The sequence below is a fragment of the Bos grunniens genome, chromosome 23 (assembly GCF_055505025.1).
Source record: "Bos grunniens cultivar Pamir isolate PY7600 chromosome 23, Bosgru_T2T1.0, whole genome shotgun sequence".
In the NCBI taxonomy this organism is placed as follows: domain Eukaryota; kingdom Metazoa; phylum Chordata; class Mammalia; order Artiodactyla; family Bovidae; genus Bos; species Bos grunniens.
The window spans coordinates 46,959,452-46,984,267 of NC_141187.1; the positions used below are offsets into that span (position 1 = coordinate 46,959,452).

Genomic DNA, 24,816 nt, shown 5'->3' on the forward strand with positions numbered 1-24,816 from the left:
AGAGAAGAAAATTCGTGTCATTACCCAAATCTGGCTTTTACCCTCTTGGGAATTCTCTGCCCCTGCGCCGTCAACGGCAGCGGCTCTGAGTCGAACTTCACTGTTGGTTTGACTTGCCCTCCACCAGGAAAGTTAAGAAGACTGGGAGCATGGACGAGATTCGCTTCCTGTGGTTGTAAGTGCGCATCTCTTTCCTCACCTTTCGCCAAAGAAGAGGCTGCAATCCTGCAAGAGGCGCTGGACTGGGCGTCCTTCCCTTAGGGTGCCACGCTGCATTCGCATGCGCGCTCCGCGATGCCAAATTCTAGGCGCGCGGGGGTGAGGATTTGGCGGGATGCAGGTTCCAAGCGTCCTCCGCTAACAGTGAACATCTTTAGAAGCCGGCCTCCATCTGGCTGCCTAAAGAATCTGCCTGCAGTGTAGGAGACCCGGGTTCTATCCCTGGGTCGGGAAGATCAGTGGAGAAGGAAATGGCAAGCCACTAGAGTATCCTTGTCTGGAAAATCGCATGGAGAGCGGAGGCTGGTGGGCTGCAGACCATGGGGTCGCAAAGAGTTGGGCAGGACTGAGCAACTAACCGGAGAAGGCGATGGCACCCCACTCCAGTACTCTTGCCTGGAAAATTCCATGGACGGAGAAGCCTGGTAGGCTGCAGTCTATGGGGTCGCGAAGAGTCGGACACGACTGAGCGACTTCACCTTCACTTTTCACTTTCATGCATTGGAGAAGGAAATGGCAACCCACTCCAGTGTTCTTGCCTGGAGAATCCCAGGGACAGGGGAGCCTAGTGGGCTGCCGTCTGTGGGGTCGTACAGAGTCAGACACGACTGAAGCGACTTAGCAGCAGCAGCAGCAGCGCAACTAACAGGTCACTTCTGTCTGGCTATGCTGGTAGCAGGAGCGTGCCATCCCCAAGAACAAAGGCGCAGGGAATGAATTCTGGAAACCCACTCTCCCTCGCTAACCGAAGCGGCCAAAGAGCAACTTAAACCCCTTCCATTGGTTTCTTGTATTGGGCCCTTCCAATCACCCTAAGGAAGTGGGTGCACAGCTAAAGAAAGCTTGGTCTCAGCCCTGGGAAGCCCACAGCGCCCTACGCACTCACCTGGTTCTTCTAGTCTCCAGAGCCTCCGCAGACGGAATGGGTGTAAATACGATTTTGTTGTGATATTTCTACGACGATTTCTACGCGGTTAGGGAGGGGAAAAAATACTATTTTTTAAAAGGGTCGTTTCATGTGGATGGCGACTGAGAAATCCCCGAGCCTCAGATCCTTTTCCTAGCAGAAAGAAAACAGGCTCAGAAGTAGCCAGGGCGGCAGAGAAAATACAGGTTAGGGGGCGCTTGGGGGCCGCAGAGTTCCCCCCTCCTTCCCCTTCCCCCTTCCTACCTGATGCGAAGAACTGACTCAGAAAAGACTGAGAGACAGGAGAAGGGGACGACAGAGGACGTGATGGCTGGATGGCATCACGACTCAGTGGACATGTTTGAGCAAGCTCCGGGAGATGGTGAAGGATAGGGAAGCCTGGCGTGCTGCAGTTCATGGGTTCTCAGGGAGTCAGAGACGACTGAGCGACTGAACAACAACATCAGCCGGAACAAAATCCCCGAAAAGAACGCGCCCCAAAGCTAGTAGGCTTGCGCGCATCTTCTCGGACAAGGGCGCTCGGCCTCCCAGGCGTTTAGAGGTGGTTCCCGAACTGCCTGGGGACTGAGAATTGCCTCTTGGGGACTTTGCTGGAAAGGTTCTGTCTCAAAAGCCTCTCTCTAAATCCAGTCGGAAACCCCAGAGATGGGGCGCAGTTAGGAAAATGAACATGATTTTCAACTTAAACTAGACATTCCAACCTCCCCCGACTCTGGCCCGTCTAGGCTTCAGTTTCCCGTCACCTCGAGGGCTCAGGTCCACCTCCCCTCCGTCCCTCGCCTTGCCTGGAAGTGGGGGACCGGCCCTGGCGGGCGGGGAGCGAGGAAAGGCGGAGCACAGCGCGCGGGGCCGCTGGGCGGGGGACCTTTATAAACGTGCGGGCAGCTGCCTGGCGCCGCGGTGTGCTCCAGGTGGAGACTTTCCAGCACTGCGACCAAGAACAGGGCTCCACCCGAGCCTCCCTGAACCCTTGTCCGTCGCTTCTGCATTTCTAAATCGGCTTCTCTGTCTGTCTCTCTCTCCACTTGCTTTTAAAACAGGGGGAAAACAATCTTGGGCAGCTCTAGGTTGGTTTGTTTTTCTTGTGTCTTTCAGGACCCTTGGCCGGGAGTGCCCGCGAGGAGGACCGGATGCCGGCGCCGGAGGCGCAGCTGGCGGACTGCGCGTGGTCCTACGGGATGAAGCTCAGCTGGGACATCAACGACCCGCAGATGCCGCAGGTGCGTGAAACCCGCTGCGCGCGCCGCTCTCCATCCAAAGAGGAGGGATGTCTTGGCAGGGACTGTGAACAGGCCGCCCTACCACCACCCTCCCTCCAAAAAAAAAAAAAAAAAAATACACATCCCTGAGAGCCCGCCAGTGTTCAGGAACTCCATAAATGGCAGAGCTGGGGTTAGAGATGTGTCTTCTCCCACCTGTTTCCTCGAACCCTTTTGAAAACACCGAAAGGAGCGGGAACTGTCCAATTAGGCTCCACGTTTCAGGTCGTCTGGCCGGCGGGAGCCTGACACCTCGTCCCTCACTTTCTTTTAACGGAGGTAGAAATCCGCTGACTCTTCCTTGTCCATTCTTCGACATCCACTAGAAAGGTGGAGGGGCATCTTGGTGAATATAGATGCCACCTCTTCTCACGCAGCAGAACTGTGAGATAGGTCCATAAATTGCAGTGACTGAATCTTAAACAGCAGGACTTGGGCCATTTATCCTGGCTGCCAGGATGAAGCGTGGCTTTTGGGGGGCTTTGTAGTCATTCTAACCAGGTCACAGGTGCCCAGACAGCCTCTGGAATCCAGGTTTTGGACACAACTTCTGAGTTTACTTCTCTAGTGAGGAGAAAATCAAAGTCATCTGTTTAGGATGAATTTGTTTTCATTTTTAACAGAAGGAAGGGGTCTCAAGCCAAGTCCCAGGAATGGGCTGGGCAGTTATGCTTGGTCACGGTGGTTGGGAGCAAAAACTGGGGAGTGACTTTAAAGTCCTGGGTGTAGTGGAAGGAGAATTAGGAGTGACCCGGAAGCATTTGCAGAGGTGGACTTCTGGCAGTGCCCTGGTAAGAGTGAGAGAGACTTGACCTTTATTCAGCATCTATACGTGCCATGCAGGTGTTCAGGTGGACAGCAATTCATTAGCAATGTTGTGTAGCCTCTCAAAGAGATAAGTACTTTTGGGGTACACATTCATGGAAATCTATTTGTTTGTTTTCAAGCCTGCCTACTTTAGGGTCACACTGCCATTCTGTGAAAGTGGACCTCAGTACAGCAAGGGCATCTCCTTCTTACTGACCTCTGTCCATGTAAATCCCCACGGGGCAGGGGGGAATCTGTTCTTGTATTTTAGAAAAGAGCCATATCCAAGTAAGGGAAGGATGGGTTCTCTCACAAGGATTTTCTAGACTTCCCATGTAAGTGTGAAGAACTTATCCTCTGGGAGATTAGTTCTTAAACAGAGAGTGAGTGTGCCGTCTCTAAAGAGGCAGGTGCTCTGGGCTGGAGAAAGAGGATCCTGCTCTGGCTAGCCCAAGGAGGAAGGGCTACCCTCAAGGTGTGACCTTGAGACGGTTCCTGAATTTGCCTTCGTCCCGGGTCATTCACTTGTCATCAAGCAGTGGAATTAGATAACGATCTTAAACTCTCATCCCATGTGTGTTTAGTGCACTCTAGAGTGAAAACAGACCAAATGCAGACAAATGTACATGGCCGTGTTCTAATACAACTTCATTATGGATGGCAAAATTTGAATTTCATGTGACTTTTCATGTGTCACAACATATAACTCTTTTGATTTGTCCCCTCAACCATTAAAAAATGTCAAAATCATTCTTAGCTTGTGAGCTGTACTAAAACAAATGGGAAGCTGAATTAGGCACATGGTCCCTAGTTTGCAGACCCCTGCCATAAAGAGTACCTGGTAAATAGTAAGTGTGCACAAAAGGGTAATTTTATATTAAACTTATAACAAGAAAGACATTGCAGTATAAATAATGCATAATATGGACAAGGACCACCAAACACGAATAGGAAAGCGGTGCTCAGTCTATTAGATATCACATTATTTTAGCCAGGCAGCTGTTTTTGTAGGAGAATGACAATCCATATTGCTCTGGAGAGAGGCCCAGGACTTAGCAGGCTCTACCAAGTGCTCGGGTTTATCTTATAGCCAGGCTATCGTCGTAACGCCCTTGTAAACCTGGAAGGCTGGGCTTCCCAGGTGGCAGTAGTGGTAAAGAACATACCTGCCAGTGCAGGAGACATTAGAGAGAGACATGGGTTCAATCCCTGGGTAGGGAAGATCCCCTGGAGGAGGGCATGGCCATCCACTCTAGTATTCCTACCTGGAGAATCCCATGGACAGAGGAGCCTGGGGGCTACAGTCCATGGGGTGGCAAAAAGGTGGACACAACTGAAGTGACTTAGCACGTATGCATGCAAACCTGGAAGGCTACTTTGGGAAGCTGTTCTTGTCTCTCTCATGTTGTACTGGGTATCAAGCCAAGAGCTTTGGAAGAAAAACCTCTGGATGGAAGAAAAGATACAGGCTCAAGTGTATATCAGTGAAGAACTTTCTAACCACTTTCTGCCCTGGCACTTTAATACTTACCTTAAAAATATTTGTAATATGTAAATATACCAAGAAGTGGTATAACCTGGTGGTAAGGAGGACAGGCTCTGGAGTCAAACTGTGTGGGCTCAAATCCTACAGCCAGATCTTACCAGCTGTGTGACTTTGGGCAAATCGATGAAGCTCTCTGGCCTCCATTTACTATTCAGTTAAATAGGGATAACACTAGTGCCTATTGTCTGTGGGCAGTATGAAAGCCAGAGCTAATACCTGTACCATTTTTGTAGGAAGCACTAGAGAAGCATCAGTTTATAGCCAGTTGTCAGAAGCGTACACACACACGATGAGTGACATTTCGTAAGAGCACGACTTCTGGGTTTTACAGTATTTCTGGAATTAAAAAGACTCAGTTTTCATCCTGATATGCTTGGAGAAGATTAAAAGCTTGCTGCATGGCATTTGGGGTGAATAAACTTGATTGCTGTCTTTGGATACCTTTGCAGAAGCCAGCTCACTTTGACCGCTTCTGCGAGTGGCCGGACGGCTACGTGCGTTTCATCTACAGCAGCGACGAGAAGAAGGCGCAGCGCCACCTGAGCGGCTGGGCCATGCGCAACACCAACAACCACAACGGCCACATCCTCAAGAAGTCGTGCCTGGGTGTGGTGGTGTGTGCGCAGGACTGCGCCCTGCCCGACGGCTCGCGGTTGCAGCTGCGGCCAGCCATCTGCGACAAGGCGCGGCTGAAGCAGCAGAGTAAGCCGTGGGGCCGGGTGGGGGTGGCCCTGCAGGCCTGAGTTCCCCTTCCCAGTGAGTGCGTTCCCCTTCCTTCCTTCCTTCCGGGGGGCTGGGAATTATTAATATTAATTAATTAATTTTGTTAACATTAATATAGTTAATGTTTATTAATATTAATCATTAATATTTCACCACCTCTGGCATTGCAGAGAAGCCTTGTCCCAACTGTCACTCTGCTTTGGAGTTGATCCCCTGTCGAGGGCACAGCGGTTACCCTGTAACCAACTTTTGGCGACTGGATGGCAACGCGATCTTTTTTCAGGTAGATGAGGGAACCCCACAGTTTGAGATGGACAGTCTCATCGTATCACAGCGACCAGGCCACCTGCCAGGTGTCTCAGAAACTCTTGTTTCTGGTTTAGTCCCTAAGCTGTGTCCGACTCTTTGTGACCCCATGGACTGTAGCCTGCCAGGCTCCTCTGTCCATGGAATTCTCCAGGCAAGAATACTGGAGTGGGTTGTCATTCCCTTCTCTAGGGGATCTTCCCTACCCAGGGACTGAACCCCTGTCTTCTGTGTTGGCAGGCAGATTCTTTACTGCCTAAGCCACCAGGGAAGCCCCTTAGAAACTCTGGACCAAACCAAATACAGCTCAACTGGTCAGAAATAGGTGTTGTGGCTTCTAGCCTAGCCTTACTAGGCTCCTAGAAATTAGTTCACCTACTGTGTGCTCTCTAAGAGTGAACTTAGTTATAGTTCTTTTCATATTTAAAAGGACTATTAGGTCATCTTTTAAGATGTCTATTATTAGTGCAGTTTTATTTGTTTAAGAATTTTTCCCCCCGTTTCTTTGAAAAAACAACAACATGGGATGTTGGGAAAGGCATATTTAATTTTTGCCCAGCTTCGCTGCAGAGGAACACATGTGATTCATCCCTTTATTAATGCAGGCCAAGGGAGTTCATGATCACCCAAGACCAGAGAGCAAATCAGAGACGGAAGCTAGAAGAAGTGCAATCAAGAGACAAATGGCTTCTTTTTACCAACCACAGAAAAGGAGAATTCGAGAACCTGAGGTAATGGGGAGCTGATGTTACACTTGTGGTCTGTATTTGTTGTCATCAGAAAATACACTGAGAATTACGCTAAATAGGAATGCCATACCTTAATTTAAAAGGTTTGATTTTATGTGAAAGTTCTATGTCTCTAACAAAATGTCAATGAATCAAATTTTTGAATAGGGTTTCTAATCCCTTCTTCTCCTTGGGGAAAAAAAAAAAGAGCTGAATATCTCTACAGTTAATGATAGACTGGGGATATGAGCTGACATTCTACTACAAGGGCAATTATCCAACGGTCATACAGAAAAACATAGGTGCATCCCAGTGAGTTAACAGTACAGCTTTGAGAGGGCCCTTTGCATTATTAACGTAGAACAGATAAAAGTTCTTTGTGCAACTTGAGCCAGTTTGGCTTCTCTACCAAAGTATGCCAAGCAGGCAGAATATTTGCCTGAAGATAAGAGGCACTGGTCTTGTCTGAGCACTTTCTATGTGCCATGACATACAGGCAAAGAGATTTACACTTCTTAAGATCACAAAAGCCTTAAGAAGAAACTACGGTTATTGAGCCCCATTTTTAAGTGAGGAACCTGAGGCTCAGAGAGAGTAGGTAACTTGTCTAACTCATGAGGGACAGGCAGGATTTGAACCCACGTCTGCGGCAGGCTCCTAAGCCTCTGCTCTCCTGCACATAGTGTGCGGAAGACAGGATCGTCCACCACTGAGACCCACCCTCCCAGGCTATCCTGGACCCTCCGAGGGTCCAGCAGCGTGGAATTCAAGACTGAGCTCAAGCCGTGAAATTCCTGGACCGGGTGCCCAGAAAGTGTTTGCTTGTTATTTGGTTGGTTGGTGACTGTTGACAGGTGAAGATGTCCATGTAATTTACATCTCTATTTACAAATAAAAACTTTGGGTCATTTCTTTAGGCAGGAGAGAATCAGGATCACAGCAGACATTTCAACAACATCCCTTCCCTGGAGAACCCAGAGGGCTTGGATGTGATTCCTGACGCTGGCTTCCCTGTTTCGGGCCAGCACTGCCTTTCCTTTCCAAACTCGGATGCTTGCAAAGCTACCTGCGACCTCACCACCTTCCAGGGAGACATAGTACCACCCTTTCAGAAGTATTCGAACCCAAGAATCTATTTGCCCCGGCCCCCCTGCAGCTATGAATTGGCAGGTCCTGGGTATGCAAATTCAAGCCCGTATCCCACCTTTTATAAAGATGCCGGCAGTATCCCTAAGGACTCGGACTGGGTTCAGCTGAATGCGCTGCCGTACAACGTCAACACCTACAGCAGCTTTGAGAGGAGCTGTGATTTCACCAGTAACCAGCACAGCTGGAAACCAGCCCTTGGAAAAGCTGGCCCAGGGGAGAGGATGGACCAAGGACAGTTCCCGGTCGAGGCCACTCACCCTCAGCACACCCCACAGCCCCCCTGCAGGTACCTTGCAACCGCCCCGCCAGCCGCTCCAGCCCTTCAGACGGTGATCACCACCACCACCAGAGTCTCCTACCAGGCCTGCCAGCCCCCCACCCTGAAATGCTGTGACAACGTGCGGGATGCAAAGAGCCTCTCCAGCTGTGACTATGCTTCTGAAAACACCCAGATGTCCATCTACCCAGGAGCCTTGGACTTTCCAGCTCCAGTTGTCACGACAAGCTCTCCAACAGCATCGCTTCCTCTGAAGATTCCCAGAGATTGCTGGACCGTCAGACAACATTCTCTGCCTTATCCTCTAGGAGCAGCACCCTCCCGGACAGACGGAGCAGAGGCCTGGGAAGTGTGTTCCTCCAGACTGGGGTCTGCAGCCAACTATTCAGATCGAATCAGTCCATTCTTTAGCTGTGACAATGAGGACTTTTGAACAGCAGTCCTGGGCACAGCATAATACTGGTCTTCATGTACGCAGTGGAAGACGACATGGAAGCTCTCTCTTAAATTGGGAGATTCATTTAGCATGCAAAGAAATATATATTATATCAATGATATTTATGTACATATATATGATAGGAAAACCAATGATCAGAGTAAATTATAGACTGGAAATGTTTAGTTACTATAGTACATTTTGCGCAGGAAAGCCTACTATAGTACATAGAATCAGGTCTGGAATGTGACTTCCAAATGAACAGATAAGCATGAAAGTTGGGTCTTCCAGGTGGCGCAGTGGTAAAGAATCTGTCTGCCAGTGCAGGAGACACAAGAGGTGAGGGTTTGATCCCTGGGTCAGGAAGATCTCCTGGAGGAGAAAATAGCAACCCACTCCAGTATTCCTGCCTGGAGAATCCCATGGTCAAAGGAACCTGGTGCGCTGCAGTCCATGGGATCACAAAGAGTTGGACACAACTGAGCACAGCACACACACACGGGCGTGCACGCATGCGCACACACATACACACACACACACACAGGCGTGAGAGCAAACGTTAATGAGCTACGTCCATTTAGTTTGTTAGTTGGAGTAGAAATCAAGAATCTTGGTTCTCACTCAAAGCCTCCTCCATTGGATCCTATTAGAGAATTTCACAAATCTTTATTTGGCTCTTAGGGATTGTCAAAATGGCTTTGGAAAGATATCTGTACAATCTTAACCCCTGAGTCATTTCCTAAGACTTTCATTAAGCATTTACAACCTGTGAAAATACTTCAGGAAGTAATTTGCATAATTTTATCTCCAAAGTATGTATCTATAGCTTTTAAGGAAATCTACCATGTACAGTGATAAAGTGCAGTTGTTTCTAAGTGAATTTTGGTTTCCAGTATCAATTGAATATCTTCTCTCAACGCTGATGAATGTTTGCCTAACAGAGACAGCCTAACACTGATGATGTGTATTTAATGGATTTTTACTGTACTAAAGCATATTTTTTGACTAGGTTTCAAAATTAGAATTGAGATGTTTTATTCAAATTTAGCTTTACTATTTGTAAAGCTCATAAATGTATACCTCATAAATGTAAATGATAATGTTATTGATTAAACATAATAAATAACATTTTAAAATAATGTAGCTGAATCTTCAGTTACTTCATAACAAAAATAGAAAAAAATTGTTCATAGTATGACCTGTAAAACACTTGTTTTAATAGATTAAACATACTAGTTTAAGTTTTGTTTATTTAAGAAAAAACTATTTGCTATCTAATAATAGAAATTCTCTTCCAAATACTGTGATGGGACCTCCCTGGTGGTCCAGTGGCTAAGACTCTGAGCTCCCAATGCAGAGGGCCCAGGTTTAACCCCTGGTCAGGGAACTAGGTCTTACATGCCACAACTGAAGATTCCACAGGCCACAACTAAGACCCCGTGCAGTCAAATAAATGAATATTACCAAAAACACAGGACCTCCCCAGTGGCTCAGCTGGGGGAGAACCCATCTGCCAATGCAGAAAACAGAAGAGGTGCAGTTTTGATCCCTGGGTCTGCAAGATCCCCTGGAGAAGGAAATGGCCACCCACTCCAGTATTCTTACTTGGGAAATCCCATGGACAGAAGATCCTGGCCGGCTGCAGTCCATGGGGTCACAAAGAGTGAGACACAACTTAGAGACTGAACAACAACAACAACAAACTCAAAGAAAAAACAAAGCAGTGTGCATACATGCACACACACACACACTTCTGCGCAGCTCCAGCACACACACACGCACTTCTGCGCAGCTCCAAGTGCTTGATGAAAATGTTCAATTTTCAAATAAGAACAAACTGTAGAGATAAATTTTTGAGAATTGATGGGGAGGAGGATTATTCACAAATTTGATTACTGTGCTCAATCTGCATAACTAAATTGCAGTCAATCATATGCCATTTAAATCACTGAGCACTGTATATTTATTGCTACTGCTCACCTGATTCATAAAGCCCTCATACACTGCTATAATGAATGCATGCATTACTGGCCACGAGATTAAAAAAAGTATAAGCACACTCCTGTTCCATGGCCAACTTTTTCTCAAAGGAAAGGATGCCTAATACATTCATGGACTACTTTTTTTCTTTAGATTTCCATTGCCAGAACTTGCAGCTTCTAATCATATCTAGCAATCACATAGCAATTATGTGGGCCAGATACTGTTCTAAACCCTGAACAAGTATTAATTTATTTGATCTTCATAGTAGTCCTCTGAGCTACCTGAGAGAGGCCAAGTGATTTTCACAGTGAGTGGCAGGGCTGGAATTTGAATTCATCTCCAGAGTCCCCACTTTTAGCCACATCACATTAGCTTTGATTATAGCTATTTATCAACAAAATCCCACTTGTACTTAGCAAGTGTTGTGCTTGGCATGGAGTAGCGAGTTTTATTACTGCCAAGTGCTTATCCCCTAACATTGGACACAAGGGTTCTGTACAGGATGGTAGATAGGGGAGGGGTGGGAGTGGACAGACAGACCCCGGGCAAAGCCCTGAGGTGACCATTCCCCAAAGTGTGGCACAAGGGTGTTCTGGGTGACAGGATGATTCTAGCTGGTCCACAAATATTGTATGTTAATAGTTAGGACTTATTTTAATGTGTAATAGGGAAAGAACAACACATCCCAACTATGATTTCAGGGTATTTTTGCTGAGACAGAGCAAAGCCACAAGGCAATTTAAGGAAAAATATTAAGCAAATAATAGTACAGATGTTACAAGAAATGCCAAAAAATCATCGAAATTGTTGAAAGCCACTGAGTAAGAAGGCACGCGGTAACAGAGAAGAATAAACCTGACTCCGCATCACATCCACTCCTTTAGCAGTAAGCCCTGTGCTCTGTCAGGCTGACTCTCCACCTTCATAAAAGAACGTTGCCTAGAGCCTGAAATATACAAGATAGCCCACCATCACGGCTCTGCCTCCAAGTCTTTAAAGTAGGAAATGGCAACCCACTCCAGTATTCTTTCCTGGGAAATCCCACGGATAGAGGAACCCTGAAGGCTACAGTCCATGGGGTCGTAAAAGAGGTGGACATGACTTAGAGACTAAACAGCAGCATTCAACAATTAGGCTGGAAAATCAATAAGGATAAAGAAGATTTGAGCAATATAGTAAACTAAGGAAACTTGACAGGCATCAAAGAACACTCAACAACAACAGATATACAGTATTCCAAAGTGTGCATGGAACATTCTCCAGAACAGAACATACGTTACAACACAAAACAAGCCTCTGTAGATTAAAAAGATAAAAGTCCTACAAAGCAAGTGTTCCTACCACAGTGGAATAGAAATCAATAATAGAAGTAATCTAGGAAATTCACAAATATGTATAACTTAAACAACATACTTCTAAATAATCAGAAAATCAAAGAAGAAATTGCAAGGAAAAGTAGAAAATATTTTGAGAGTAATGAAAGCAAAAGACAACACACTGAAACTTATGGGATTCATTTTATTGGATCTGGCAATGTGGAAAGCATTGGTGACCATGATAATAATAATTGTTTCCATGATGTGATGGGCTCTGTGTGCTGAGAAGTAGACAAAGCAGCTGGTGACAAAAGGATTAAGCTCAGTTGGTAAAGAATCCGCCTGCAATGCAGGAGACCCCGGTTCGATTCCTGGGTTGGGAGGATCCCCTGAAGAAGGGAAAGGCTACCCACTCCAGTATCCTGGCCTGGAGAATTCCATGGACTGTATAGTCTGTGGGGGGTCCCAAAGAGTTGGACACAACTGAGTGAATTTCTCTTTCACATTCAATGTAGATTTGGACTGTAGAGAAAAGTCTATATTTTCAATTAAAAACTACATTGAGAGCTTCAAATTCCTTCCAGTGAAGTTTGTCTTAGTGATGGGGTTGCCAGAGTTAGCAAAAAATTTAGAGGGTTCCCTATTAGGTTTGAATTAAGATAAACAATAAGTACTTTCTGAGTGTAAGTATATCCCAAATAGGGCTTCCCTGGTGGCTCAGACCTTAAAGAGTCTTCCTGTGACGCAGGAGACCCAGGTTTAATCCCTGGGTCAGGAAGATTATTGCATGGACATACAAAAGTATTGCTTATCTGAAATTCAGGCTTAACTGGGTGTTCTGTATTTTATTTGGCCTTCCTTCTTGGGGAGAATGTTAAAATGTAATTTCATTCCTGGTCAAAATGTGGTAAAGGACATTTGATAAACTGAGAGGCTGAAAATGTCATTACCTAGAACAATTTGGCTGCTGAACTTTTGTGTGGGAAAAACATATTTTTACGAGTTGTTTACTTAATGGGAGAGAATATATTTGTATCATTCTTTAGAATGTAAAAATCATGGTATGTGAATCTCCAATTATAGATATTTTTGTGTTTTGTTTTTTAAAAACATAGTTTGACATTATTTCTAGCACCTATACGTTTTCATGCTTATATCACTTTATTAATGATATTGCTGTTTCCACTTGATACTTCCCTCTCCTTTCCAAATCTAAAACTACTGCTTCATGAAAGAAAAATATACTCGCATATTTTCTTTAAAAAAAGCTAAAAAAAATAAAAATCAGAGATAACTTAATAAAGATTTTAAAAATCCAAGCACATTTATATTTACCAACCTTGCGGGTCGGACAAGCAGAGTCCCACGACCTACCCCTTCAGCTGATGCTCACCCTGTTTATTTCTATTTCTATGCCGCCTGCTTAAAGCAAAGAGTGTTCTGCACCAGTAATGGATTTTCCATTAATCAGCCCTTGAGAACTGGGTCTTCTGATTCTCTCTCGGGCAGCTGCGCTACCCACATTGTGTCTTACAGCTCGTCTGATGAATCTTCTTTGAACACGAGGCAGTCCGAGCCTCGGTGTGGGGGGAAGAGGGTGTCTAAGCCTTTCCATGCTCTCAGCCACCTGTGCTGCCCCGCTGATGAATCAGAAGGGCACTGCTGAGTAAAAATGCCACCTGGCTACCTATGCGGGCCTCTGCCTGCGGAAAATAAGCATTCTCTTGTTTAATGTTTCTAAAGGGCGAGATTAAAAAAAAAAAAAAAAAGCCAATGGAAAAGCCTTCTGCCTGGAAACGTTCTCTCCAAACAGACTACACTGCTGACCCAGGTTTCCATAAACCACCTGAACTCCTTCTCTTAACCACCCTAACCACTGTGCTTTTAAAGACCTTTTCTAACTGTTGCCAAGATGTAGCGAAAAAAAAAAACCCACCTTAATTCAACTGCACAGGGAATTCCAGAGAGGGGATGTACAGATGCCATCTATTCCAGTCTCTATGTTCGGGCATCAGTGCCCTTGGTTATAGGTTATAGAGAAGAGTATAGTTTAATGCCCTAATTTCCCCCATCTCTGCTAGTCGGTGCTCCCTGTCTTTCCCCTCCAAAAGGCCTATTTTAATAAATTGAATCTGTTTAAATAAATACCCCACCTTCTGCATCCCACCTTTGACAGCGGACTCCTACACCCAAAGGAACGGTAGAGCAGAGCCTTTCAAAAGAAGGACAAAAACGTCCTTCTCTGTGTATCCAAAACCTCATGGCCTGCTTATGTTCTATCGAAAGGCTTTTTCTAGTATAGGATTTTGATCCAACTGGTGCTTGGACCAAAGTTTTGTTGTTGTTCAGTCGCTAAGGTGTGTTGACCAAATTTAGTAAGAACCAATATAATATACCTCTAGATGAGATTATGTCTATATCCTTATTCATTTCTAGGGCTTCCCAGGTAGCTCAGTGGGTAGAAGAATCCGCCTGCAATGCAGGAGGTGAAGGTAGATGATAGTTCAGTCCTTGGACTGGGAAGATCCCTTGGAGAGGGGCATGGCAACCCATTCCAGTATTCTTGCCTGGAGAATCCCATGGACAGAGGAGCCTGCTGGGCTGCAGTCCACAGGGTCACAGAGAGTCAGACACGACTGAAGCGACTGAACATACACATCCATATCTATCTATCTACCTGTCTATCTGTATACGAAATTGGCTCACAACTGTCAGATCTGACCTTCAGAAATCAGTAAGGCAAGTCCACAGGCTAGAAATTCTGGCAAGAGTTGGTGTTACAGTCCTGAGTCTAAATCCCACAGGGCAGCAGGCTGGAAATTCAGGCAGGGTTTCTGGCTCCTGTCTTGAGGAAAGATTGCTTCTTTTTCAGGAAACCTCTGTCTTTCCTCTTAAGACTTTCAACTGGTCCTGTGAGGCTCAGGCACACAGTGGAGGGCTATGTGCTTTTATGGGAAGTCTACCAATCTAAATGTGAATCACGCCAGTACACACCTTCACAGAAACATCTAGAATAAGGTTTGGCCGAACGATTTAGCCCAGTAGCCTTGTATAACTACCCAACTTACTTGATAAAGGTGGATTAAAGGGACCAGGAATATACAGCTAGAAAAAGAGACTCAGATGGAATGTGATAAAATCTAGAAGTATTTGCAGTCATCTCCAGTACATATGGGCTACCCTGTGGCTCAGCAGTAAAGAATCTGCCTGCAATTCAGGAGCCTCAGGAGACATGCGTTCCATTCCTGGGTTGGGAAGAGCCCCTGGAGGAGCACATGGCAACCCATACTGTATTCTTGGCTAGAGAATCCCATGGACAGAGGAGCCTGGTGGGCTACAGTCCATGGGGTCACAAGTCAGACATAACTGAGGAGACTTAGCAGGTATACACAGATGGCGTTGTAGTACTGGGTGGCGTTTAGGGACATGAGCTTCAGACAAAACTGAAAATAGCAGAGGAAAGGTTCTGCTGGGACTCTCACAGCTGTGTAGTGGGAGCTGAGATTTGACCCCGCCCTTCCTGCCACTGTGAACACTGGGAAGGCTGTTCCTTTTGTGGGACGACTTGAGGGCTGTAGTTCCTTCCTCTCAGTTCAGTTCAGTCACTCAGTCACGTCCGACTCTTTGTGCCCCCATAAATTGCAGCATGCCAGGCAGCACGCCTGACCATCACCAACTCCTGGAGCTTGTTCAAACTCATATTCATTGAGTCCATGATGCCATCCAACCACCTCATCATTTGTCATCCCCTTCTCCTCCTGCCCTCAATCTTTCCCAGCATCAGGGTCTTTTCCAATGAGTCAGTTCTTCGAATCAGGTGGCCAAAGTATTGGAGCTTCAGCTTCAACATGAGTCCTTCCAATGAACACCCAGTACTGATTTCCTTTAGGATAGACTGGTTTGATCTCCTTGCAGTCCAAGGGACTCTCAAGAGTCTTCTCCAACACTACAATTCAAAAGCATCAATTCTTCGGCACTCAGCTTTCTTTACAGTCCAACTCTCACATCCATACGTGACTACTGGAAAAACCATAGCTTTGACTAGATGGACACTTGTTGGCAAAGTAATGTCTCTGCTTTTTAATATGCTGTCTAGGTTGGTCATAACTTTTCTTCCCAGGAGCAAGTGTCTTTTAATGTCATGGCTGCAATCACCATCTGCAGTGATTTTGGAGCCCCCCAAAAATAGTCTCTCACTGTTTCCATTGCTTCCCCATCTATTTCCCATGAAGTGATGGGACCACAGGCCGTGATCTTAGTTTTCTGAATGTTGAGTTTTAAGCCAGCTTTTTAACTCTCCTCTTTCACTTTCATTAACAGGCTCTTTAGTACTTCTTCACTTTCTGCCATAAGGGTGGTGTCATCTGCATGCTGCTGCTGCTAAGTCACTTCAGTCGTGTCTGACTCTGTGCGACCCCATAGACAGCAGCCCACCAGGCTCCTGTCCCTGGGATTCTTCAGGCAAGAACACTGGAGTGGGTTGCCATTTCCTTCTCCAATGCATGAAAGTGAAAAGTGAAAGTGAAGTCGCTCAGTTGTATCTGACTCTTAGTGACCCCATGGACTGCAGCCTACCAGGCTCCTCTGTCCATGGGATTTTCCAGGCAAGAGTACTGGAGTGGGGTGCCATTGCCTTCTCCGGTCATCTGCATATCTGAGGTTATTGATATTTCTCCTGGCAATCTTGATTCCAGCTTGTGCTTCATCCAGCCCAGCGTTTCTTATGATGTACTCTGCATAGAAGTTAAATAAGTAGAGTGACAATACACAGCCTTGATGTACTCTTTTTCCTATTTAGAACCAGTCTGTTGTTCCATGTCCAGATCTAACTGTTGCTTCTTGACCTGGATACAGATTTCTCAGGAGTCAGGTCAGGTGGTCTGGTATTCCCATCTCTTGAAGAATGTTCCACAGTTTGTTGTGATCCACATAGTCAAAGGCTTTGGCATAGTCAATAAAGCAAAAGTAGATGTTTTTCTGGAACTCTCTTGCTTTTTTGATGATCCAACAGATGTTGGCAATTTGATCTCTGGTTCCTTCCTCTCAGAGGAACTGAAATTTCTCCTTTTTATTCAGGGGCAGAGGTTTTACATTTTTTTAATTATTTATTTACTTATTTGACCTTGCTGGGTCTTAGTTGCAACATGCAGGATCTAATTTAGTTGTAGCAGAACTCTAAGTTGTGGCTTCTGGGATCTAGTTCCCTGTCTGGGGATTGAACTTGGGCTTCCACCGGGAACGTCCCTGAGATTCTATATTATTTAGAGGATTTGTACAGAAACCTGGGAAACTTGCGCTTTACAATCTGAAATAACTGAATGAAAATGAGCCAGAAAACAGGATGTGGTCTAGAAGTCTGCTTATAAGCAACCTCCCTAAGATACAGAGGAAAAGACTGAAGGATAATGCATCAGATGAAGCAAAAGCAGTTTGTTATCCTAGAGTCTTTTCCATGGACCTTGGAATCCTTGGATCAAGCTCACCCCTCTGAGAATGGGACTCAGTACATCCTTAGAAGGAAGACATATGGTGAGACTCCAACATTTCAAATATGGATTCCATCACACATCTCCTGTTTTGTCTTCTTTCGTGATTCATTCCCAACCAGAGTTCAGGTCACACTGATAAACCGCCTACATGTAAAACACAGCTTAGAATACTCAGACTTTATTATATATACAAAATAAATGTATTTGGCTGTGCCAGGTCTTCACACGTGATCTTCATTGCAGATTGTGGGATCTAGTTCTTCGACCAGGGATTGAACCCAGGCCCCCTGCATTGAGGGCAGGCAGTCTTAACCACTGGACCATCAGGGAAGTCCCTGGAATACTTAGACGTTGAAGGCTTGGTTTGACATATAACTGATTCACTTTGCTGTACAGCAGACACTAACAACAAAGTAAAGCAACTAATACTCCAATAAAAAAATTTTTTAATAAAATGGAATAAAAGCTTAGCTTGTTTTGACAAAATTTAGTATTATTAGAGGCTAGACAAGATTATGCATTAAAAAACTGAAATGGATTTTATGTGGAGAAGAAAAGAGAACTAATTATATGCAAAGTTCATAAATGTAAGACTGTCTACTCCTCAGCTGGTAAATATACCATATTCTCTGGAATTCTTGTTTGCTACTCTTCGGTATTAATAGCTAATGAGGTTGCTCTACACTGCACTGCTGGTGGAAACACTGAAGAGAGACTCAGGATTTTCATGAGACCCTGGAGATTCATTTCTTTAACGAGGACAAGATGCCTTGAATCTGTGAAACGTTATACTAAGCATTTGCTGAACCTGAAGGTGTAGCAAGTGGTGACAGAATAATGTTATCAGTGACCTGTATCCGTTGTGCAAATGCCAGGAAAATAATTTCAAGGGGATTTCTCAGGTATTTGTAATAGATCGTAAATCAAAAATGGCTGCTGACTAGTAACATCAGACATTCCAAAAGAGTTTCTAGAGTATTCTTTGAACTGCAAATGTAAAAGTTGTTCTCAAAAGTATAAATACATCTACTTTAGGTAATCCAGAAAAGAATGGATAAATATAATTTGAGTCTCCACAATTATCTCTTAAAGTGCTCTCCAAGGGAAATTCTAAAGTAAGTAAGAAGTCAATTCTAAAATGTAGAAAATGGCATCTTTCCTGGTAGTTTAGCAGTTAGAACTCTGAGGTTCTACTGCAGGGAGCTTGGGTTTGGTCCCTGATCAGGGAACTAAGATCCCACAAGCTGCATGGTGCGACCCAAAAAAAAAAAAAAAAAATGTAGAAAAGGAGTAAGGAATGATGAATTATCCTTTTTTTTACTGGACGTTTGCAGTGGTGATATATATCAACTGAGACAGGTGTTGAGTCTGCCTCAAGGCCACAGGTGCAAAGCCCTGTACCAAGGCCACAGAAGCAGAAAGCAGAACCAAGGTCACCCCCAGAACTGACTGAGCCCCTTTGTAACCATTGCCAAACGCCCTCCCCCAATCATCTCTAGCAGGCTTCCTGACCTCAAATTAGGCAAAAATGCCCACCCATGGTAGTCACCCTATAGCGCCCAAACTAATCACCTAATACGAACCTGCCAGCAGGAATTTTCTTTGTCTTGGGGCTATAATTGGCCACTAACCTATGAAAAGCGTTAGGTCTCACTGGTCTGACAGGAGGTCGGCCTACTGGATCTGCAGCGCCTTCATTAACTCTGTACTTTGTCCTTAATAAACTCACTGCTTTCTGCAGGACTCTGTGTCTGAAAATTCTTTTCCAACTCGCCTTCAGACTGCCTCAATAATGGGGATGGCTGAAGGGAGAGCACTTTGGGGAAGTGGGGCAAGGAGACTATTAGGAGATGAGTTTTAACACATTAAGTTCAAACTACTAGATTTCTCAGTAAAGTGTTGAGCAGGTTATTGGATATATGGGTCTAGAGTCCAAGATGGAGGCATAGAATTGGAGATACAGATTTGGGAATCATCAACATACAATCAAACTTGCCATTGGTAGGTTGTAAAATGCTATTCAAATATAAAGTATCATTACTAGTAGTTACTCATGAACAACACAGCAACAGTCATTGACCCACTAACCCCTTTGTTTGGAACACACACAGTTACTCTTTAAAGAACGAAATAATGTCATTTGCAGCAATTGATGGACCTAGAGGTTATCATACTAAGTGAAGTAAGTCAGACAGAAAAAGATAAATATCATATGTTATTGCTTATAGTGGAATCTAAAAAATGATACAAAAGAACTTATTCACAAAACAGAAATAGACTCACAGACTTAGAAAACAAACTTATGGTTACCAAAGGGGAAAGGGTGGCGGGGGGTGTGGGGGGGTATAAATTAGGAATTGTGGATTAACAAGGGCTTCCTAGGTGGTGAATTGGTAAAGAATCCGCCTGCCAAAGTAGGAGACACAAGAGACGCAGGTTCGATCCCTGGGTTAGGAAGATCCCCTGAAGGAGGAAGTGGCAATCCACTCCAATATTTTTGCCTGGAAAATTCCATGGACAGAGGAGCCTGGTGGGCTACAGCCCAAGAGATCACCAGAGTCAGATGTGACTGCACTGGGGGTTAACAGACACAAAATATAAAACAGATAAACATCAAGGTACAGCCCAGGGAACCATATTCACTATCTTGCAATAATCTATAATGGAAAAGAATCTGAAAGAGAATCTAGCTGTCTATCTCTGAACCACTTCAGTGTATACCAGAAACTACTAGAACATTATAAATCAACCATACTTCAATTTTGAAAAAAGATACTTCATGAAAAATATATATTTTTAAACAGAATACAATTTTTGGAAAATAGGACATATATACATGTGCTAAATTTTTCTTGCTCTATTTCTCAATTATTTTATTGTCAATTTTAATTACTAAGACGTTCAGAGGGTCTCAACTGATTTTAGGCTTACAAAGTATTATCAATTGGAAGCTCTGAGAAGGCCATGTAATGACATCTTCTTCAAGAGTGCTTATATTCCTAAGGAATGAAGAGCTCAAAATGTGAAATATAGTCTCAAAAGAACCTCGAGGCTGCTAGGTCAGCCACAGTCTTGATAAGAATCATGTAACGAAGGATATGCTGCTAATCTTTGATAAGGAACATGCAGGTAGTTTAAAAATATACATACTTTTCAACACTCCATCCTGTAAGGAGAATTGAAAGAAACATCAATTAAGGTTTAAGCACTGAAAAATTGATTATTGAGGATGACACAGTTTATGGAAAGTAGAAGGATGAGGGTTTATAGAAGGGAACTCCCTGGATGATAACATTAAACCACTGCCAATCCTGATGCTATGCTGGGCTCAGAACACATATTTTGCCATTTTGCTGTTACATATCTACATGTCAGTCCATCAGATTACAAATAGGAATATTTAAGAATACAACATTGCTCTGCAATATTTGAAGTATCAACACTTGAAAGTAAATTGTTGAATTTCTAGCTCTGGAAAGGGTGGAGTGGCTTGTATTGAACTAACTCTCCTTCAGGTGGCGGTTATAAACTCTGGACAAATATAAAGCTTAACTATTTGAAGGCCCTGGGAAAACCACCAAAGTCAAATAGAAGTTGGGAGGGGGCGGGAATACAGGGATTGGAGCCCCGAGGGAAGAGAACCAGGATGACTGGCGTCCAGGGCTACAGAGTGCTTGTCAGGTGTCTCCTCAGGGTGCATCCCAGTCTACACCGGCAGGGCAGCTAGAACCAGAGCAGAAGACCGCAGGGCTTCTGGCTTGTCAGAGAAGGGAGGCTAGAGATGCCGGCGCAGCTGGAAACTGAGCCGGGGAACCACAGAACAGCCACGGAGAGGAAGTCCCCCAAACCTGGGTACAAATTCACTTTAAAACTCTTGGCTAACCCCTGACCTGTGCTTGTTTAGACAAGACTCCAAGGAAACTGTTAAAGTCACAGCTGGAAAAAACTGCAGAAATAGAGCAACTGTGTTGTCTGCTGGCTGCTAGGGAGACCTAATGTAGTGCTTAGTCTCACCAAGTTGGAGGGGACCGCAAACACCGTAGGTCTTCCATCAGAACTCTAGAAGGGAGATAGGGCGTAAAGGTTACATCCTAGATCCAAAGAATATACCCCAAAACTAATGGCAAAACTAAAACAAATTCATCTTTATTATTATTATTTTTTGGCCATACTGTGTGGCATGTGGGATCTTGCTTCCCCGATCAGGGATAAAACCCTTGCCCCCTAGAATGGGAGCCCAGAGACTTAACCATTGGATCACTAGGGCAGTCCTTTATTTTGTTTTATTTATTTATCTGTTTATTTGCAAACCCATCTTTAAAAGTGAATTAAAAAAATTAAGGGAATTCCCTGGTTAGGACTCAGGGCTTTCATTGCCAGGGCTTGTGCTCAATCCCTGATTGGGCAGCTAAGATCCTGCAAGCCATGGGAAATACGCCCAAAACAATGAACTAAATAAGTAAATAAAAACATCTAAATAAACACCTCTTAAGTTTCCATCTGTATGGAGCCAATTAAAAGTTATACTTACCAATCAAAGACTTGTGTTGTGTTTTTATTTTTTTATTGATGATGTCGGTCTTTACTTTTATTTTTTTAATTTCTTTATTTTTAATTGGAGGATAATTGCTTTATAACATTGTACTGGTTTCTGCCATACATCAACATGAATCAGCCATACGTATACATATGCCCACTCCCTCTTGAAACTCCTCCCCACCTCCCACCTCACCCTACCCCTCTAGGTTGTCACAAAGCACTGGGTTTGAGTTTCCTGTGTCATTCAGCAAGTTCCCACTGGCTATCTGCTTTACATATGGTAATGCGTGTGCTTCAATGCCACTTTCTCAATTCATCCCACCCTCTCCTTCCCTCTTTGTGTACACAAGTCTTTTCTCTGTGTCTGTATCTCCATTGCTGCCCTGCAAATAGGGTCATCAGTACCATCTTTCGAGATTGAATATATATATATATATGCATTAATATACAATATTTGTTTTGCTCTTTCTGATTTACTTCACTCTATATAATAGGCTCTAGGTTCATCCACCTCATTAGAACTGACTCAGATGTGTTCCTTTTTATGGCTGAGTAATATTTCATTGTATATATGTGTGATGTTTTTAAAACATGAAGTTTACAGTTACTTCTCATGCTTTAAAAAGCTGCATTGATTTTCTGAGTTTTTAAACTTTTAACCTCCTCCCAAGTATCCCACAGCAATCCAAATCAAAAAGTATGCATTTTAATAAATGAAAAAAGGTGGGAATGAAAATTTGGATTTCAATAGTCACTTGTCTTTACGATGTCCCTCTAGTATTAAAAAATTTTTTTTCAGAGATTTTGAACTTCCTTTTGGGCAGGAATTTGATGATATATCGTATTACAGTAGAATCATCTAAGTCAGTGAATAAAACATAAACAAAGTTGCTGAACCTAGAAACCTATTGATAAAGATCAGCTCCAAAAATTCCTTTGACAGAAGCAAACACACTTGAGGTGATATAATTTATGACTTCCTGTGAAGCAAGACAGATTCTAGACTTATTTGTGAAAGTTATGAAGTGAACTGAATAGTCTGTGTAAACACAGAGCAGTGAAGTAGCTGCTCCTTGACAGACAGGCCAGGTCTCAGGTTCCCAACCCGGCCCATGGCCCTTCAAGACGATCCAAGTCATCCATAGGGATTCTTCCTGGCTAAAGTTCCCATTGAGTGTTTCGGCTTCAATGTCTTTTGATCTCTTCCATGTGAGCCCTCCCTGGCTTCTGCCTGAAACTTCTGGGTCCACCCTGGGGCAGGTGCAGAGGGTCCCAGTGCTAGGATGGCACCATCTGTCTAAGTCACATGGTCCTGTCAATTTGAACTCTTAAATATCCCTTGATCTATCTCTGTCATTACTGCTGCAGTTGGATCCACCACTTCTTCCTGATCAATTGCCATAGCCTCCTTTTTATTCTTTTACCTCTAGACTCACTGCTGAAATCTACCTTACCCACTGCTGCTTTTGTGATCTTTCTGAAATGCAAACGTGAACATGTCGCTCCTCTGTAGAAAGTTCTTCATAGTTCTCTCGTTACTGCCTGGTAAGGATCATAGCTGGGCTATGACCTCGATGATCTAACTTGACACTTCTTATTAATACTTTCCCCATCTTTTTCACTTTAAGCTGTAAGAGAACCATGACTGTCTGTCCTGCTACCCTGTCATTATTCCAGAGCATTGACAAATAATGGATAATTGCTAGCAGGTATATCACTACCCCATGTCTCATGCTTCTAATTTATGGGCCTTTTTGCTAGCTAATTGAGCTTCTTCTAGTAGAAACACAAGGGTGCCCTTCTCTCACAACCTGAGGCTAGTTACCATCACTTGTTGTTTATTCACCATTAACCCATTTATCTTGTGATTTACCACAGTATTTTTTGGGCTCCAAAATCACTGTTGACGGTGATTGAAGCCATGAAATTAAAAGACGCTTACTCCTTGGAAGGAAAGTTATGACCAACCTAAATAGCATATTGAAAAGCAGAGACATTACTTTGCCAACAAAGGTCCGTCTAGTCAAGGCTATGATTTTTCCAGTGATAATGTATGGATATGAGAGTTGGACTGTGAAGAAAGCTGAGCGCTGCTTATTTACTTATATGCAGAGTACATCAGGAGAAATGCTGGGCTGGAAGAAGCACAAGCTGTAATCAAGATTGCCAGGAGAAATATCAATAACCTCAGCTATTCAGATGACACCACCCTTATGGCAGAAAGTGAAGAGGAACTAAAAAGCCTCTTGATGAAAGTGAAAGAGGAGAGTGAAAAAGTTGGCTTAAAGCTCAACATTCAGAAAACTAAGATCATGGCCTCTAGTCCTATCACTTCATGGGAAATAGATGGGGAAACAGTGGAAACAGTGGCAGATTTGAACTGTGGTGTTGTAGAAGACTCTTGAGAGTTCCTTGGACTGCAAGGAGATCCAACCAGTCCATTCTAATGGAGATCAGTCCTGGGTGTTCTTTGGAAGGACTGATGCCAAAGATGAAACTCCCATACTTTGGCCACTTGATGCGAAGAGCTGACTCATTGGAAAAGACTGATGCTGGCAGGGATTGGGGGCAGGAGGAGAAGGGGACGACAGAGGATGAGATGGCTGGATGGCATCACCGACTCGATGGACGTGAGTTCGAGTGAACTCCGGGAGTTGGTGATGGACAGGGAGGCCTGGCCTGCTGCAGTTCATGGGGTCGCAAAGAGTCAGACAACACTGAGCGACTGAACTAAACTGAACACCGTGACTGGTACTAAATTCTTTGAGCGAATGAGTGAAAATGAATTCAGAAGTGTGGCCCAGGAGTTAACATATATCTGAGAAGTTGACCAATATAAAGAATTGCAATCCAGTGCAGTTTTCCCCAGGCAGTACAAAATACAAGGGTTACGAGGCGAACAGTTGGCTTCCTCTTGCTCTTCACAAGCCTGGGAACCAGATTCAGCGAATCAGGACTTTATAGAACGAGTGGGAACAAACAAAGGGCAAACAACCCAACTTCTTATAAATAAATGCAAAAGTAATCAGGACTGCCCCAAGCTCCAAATGAAACAGCAGAAGAGCAGAACTCCAGCAGCTTCCAGGCGTTCCCGGAGGCCCCGCCCCTCGG

The 24,816-nt window shown here is 44.3% G+C and overlaps 1 protein-coding gene across 1 annotated transcript; it reads left to right on the forward strand.

Annotated features, from left to right (window-relative positions):
* Positions 1-2,245: 2,245 nt before the first annotated feature.
* Positions 2,246-8,478, forward strand: GCM2 (GCM transcription factor 2). The gene is made up of 5 exons (XM_086370330.1): positions 2,246-2,367; positions 5,209-5,461; positions 5,653-5,765; positions 6,394-6,519; positions 7,434-8,478. Exons 1-5 carry the CDS (start codon positions 2,278-2,280, stop codon positions 8,373-8,375), a joined length of 1,524 nt encoding a protein of 507 aa, XP_086226456.1. The 5' UTR covers positions 2,246-2,277; the 3' UTR covers positions 8,376-8,478.
* Positions 8,479-24,816: the final 16,338 nt, after the last annotated feature.

Coding starts and splice junctions, on each gene's coding strand:
- GCM2 (XM_086370330.1), top strand. CDS start 2,278: ATGCCGGCGCCGGAGGCGCAGCTGGCGGACTGCGCGTGGTCCTACGGG. Junction 5,462..5,652: donor GGCGCGGCTGAAGCAGCAGA/GTAAGCCGTGGG, acceptor CTGGCATTGCAG/AGAAGCCTTGTCCCAACTGT. Junction 5,766..6,393: donor GCAACGCGATCTTTTTTCAG/GTAGATGAGGGA, acceptor TTATTAATGCAG/GCCAAGGGAGTTCATGATCA.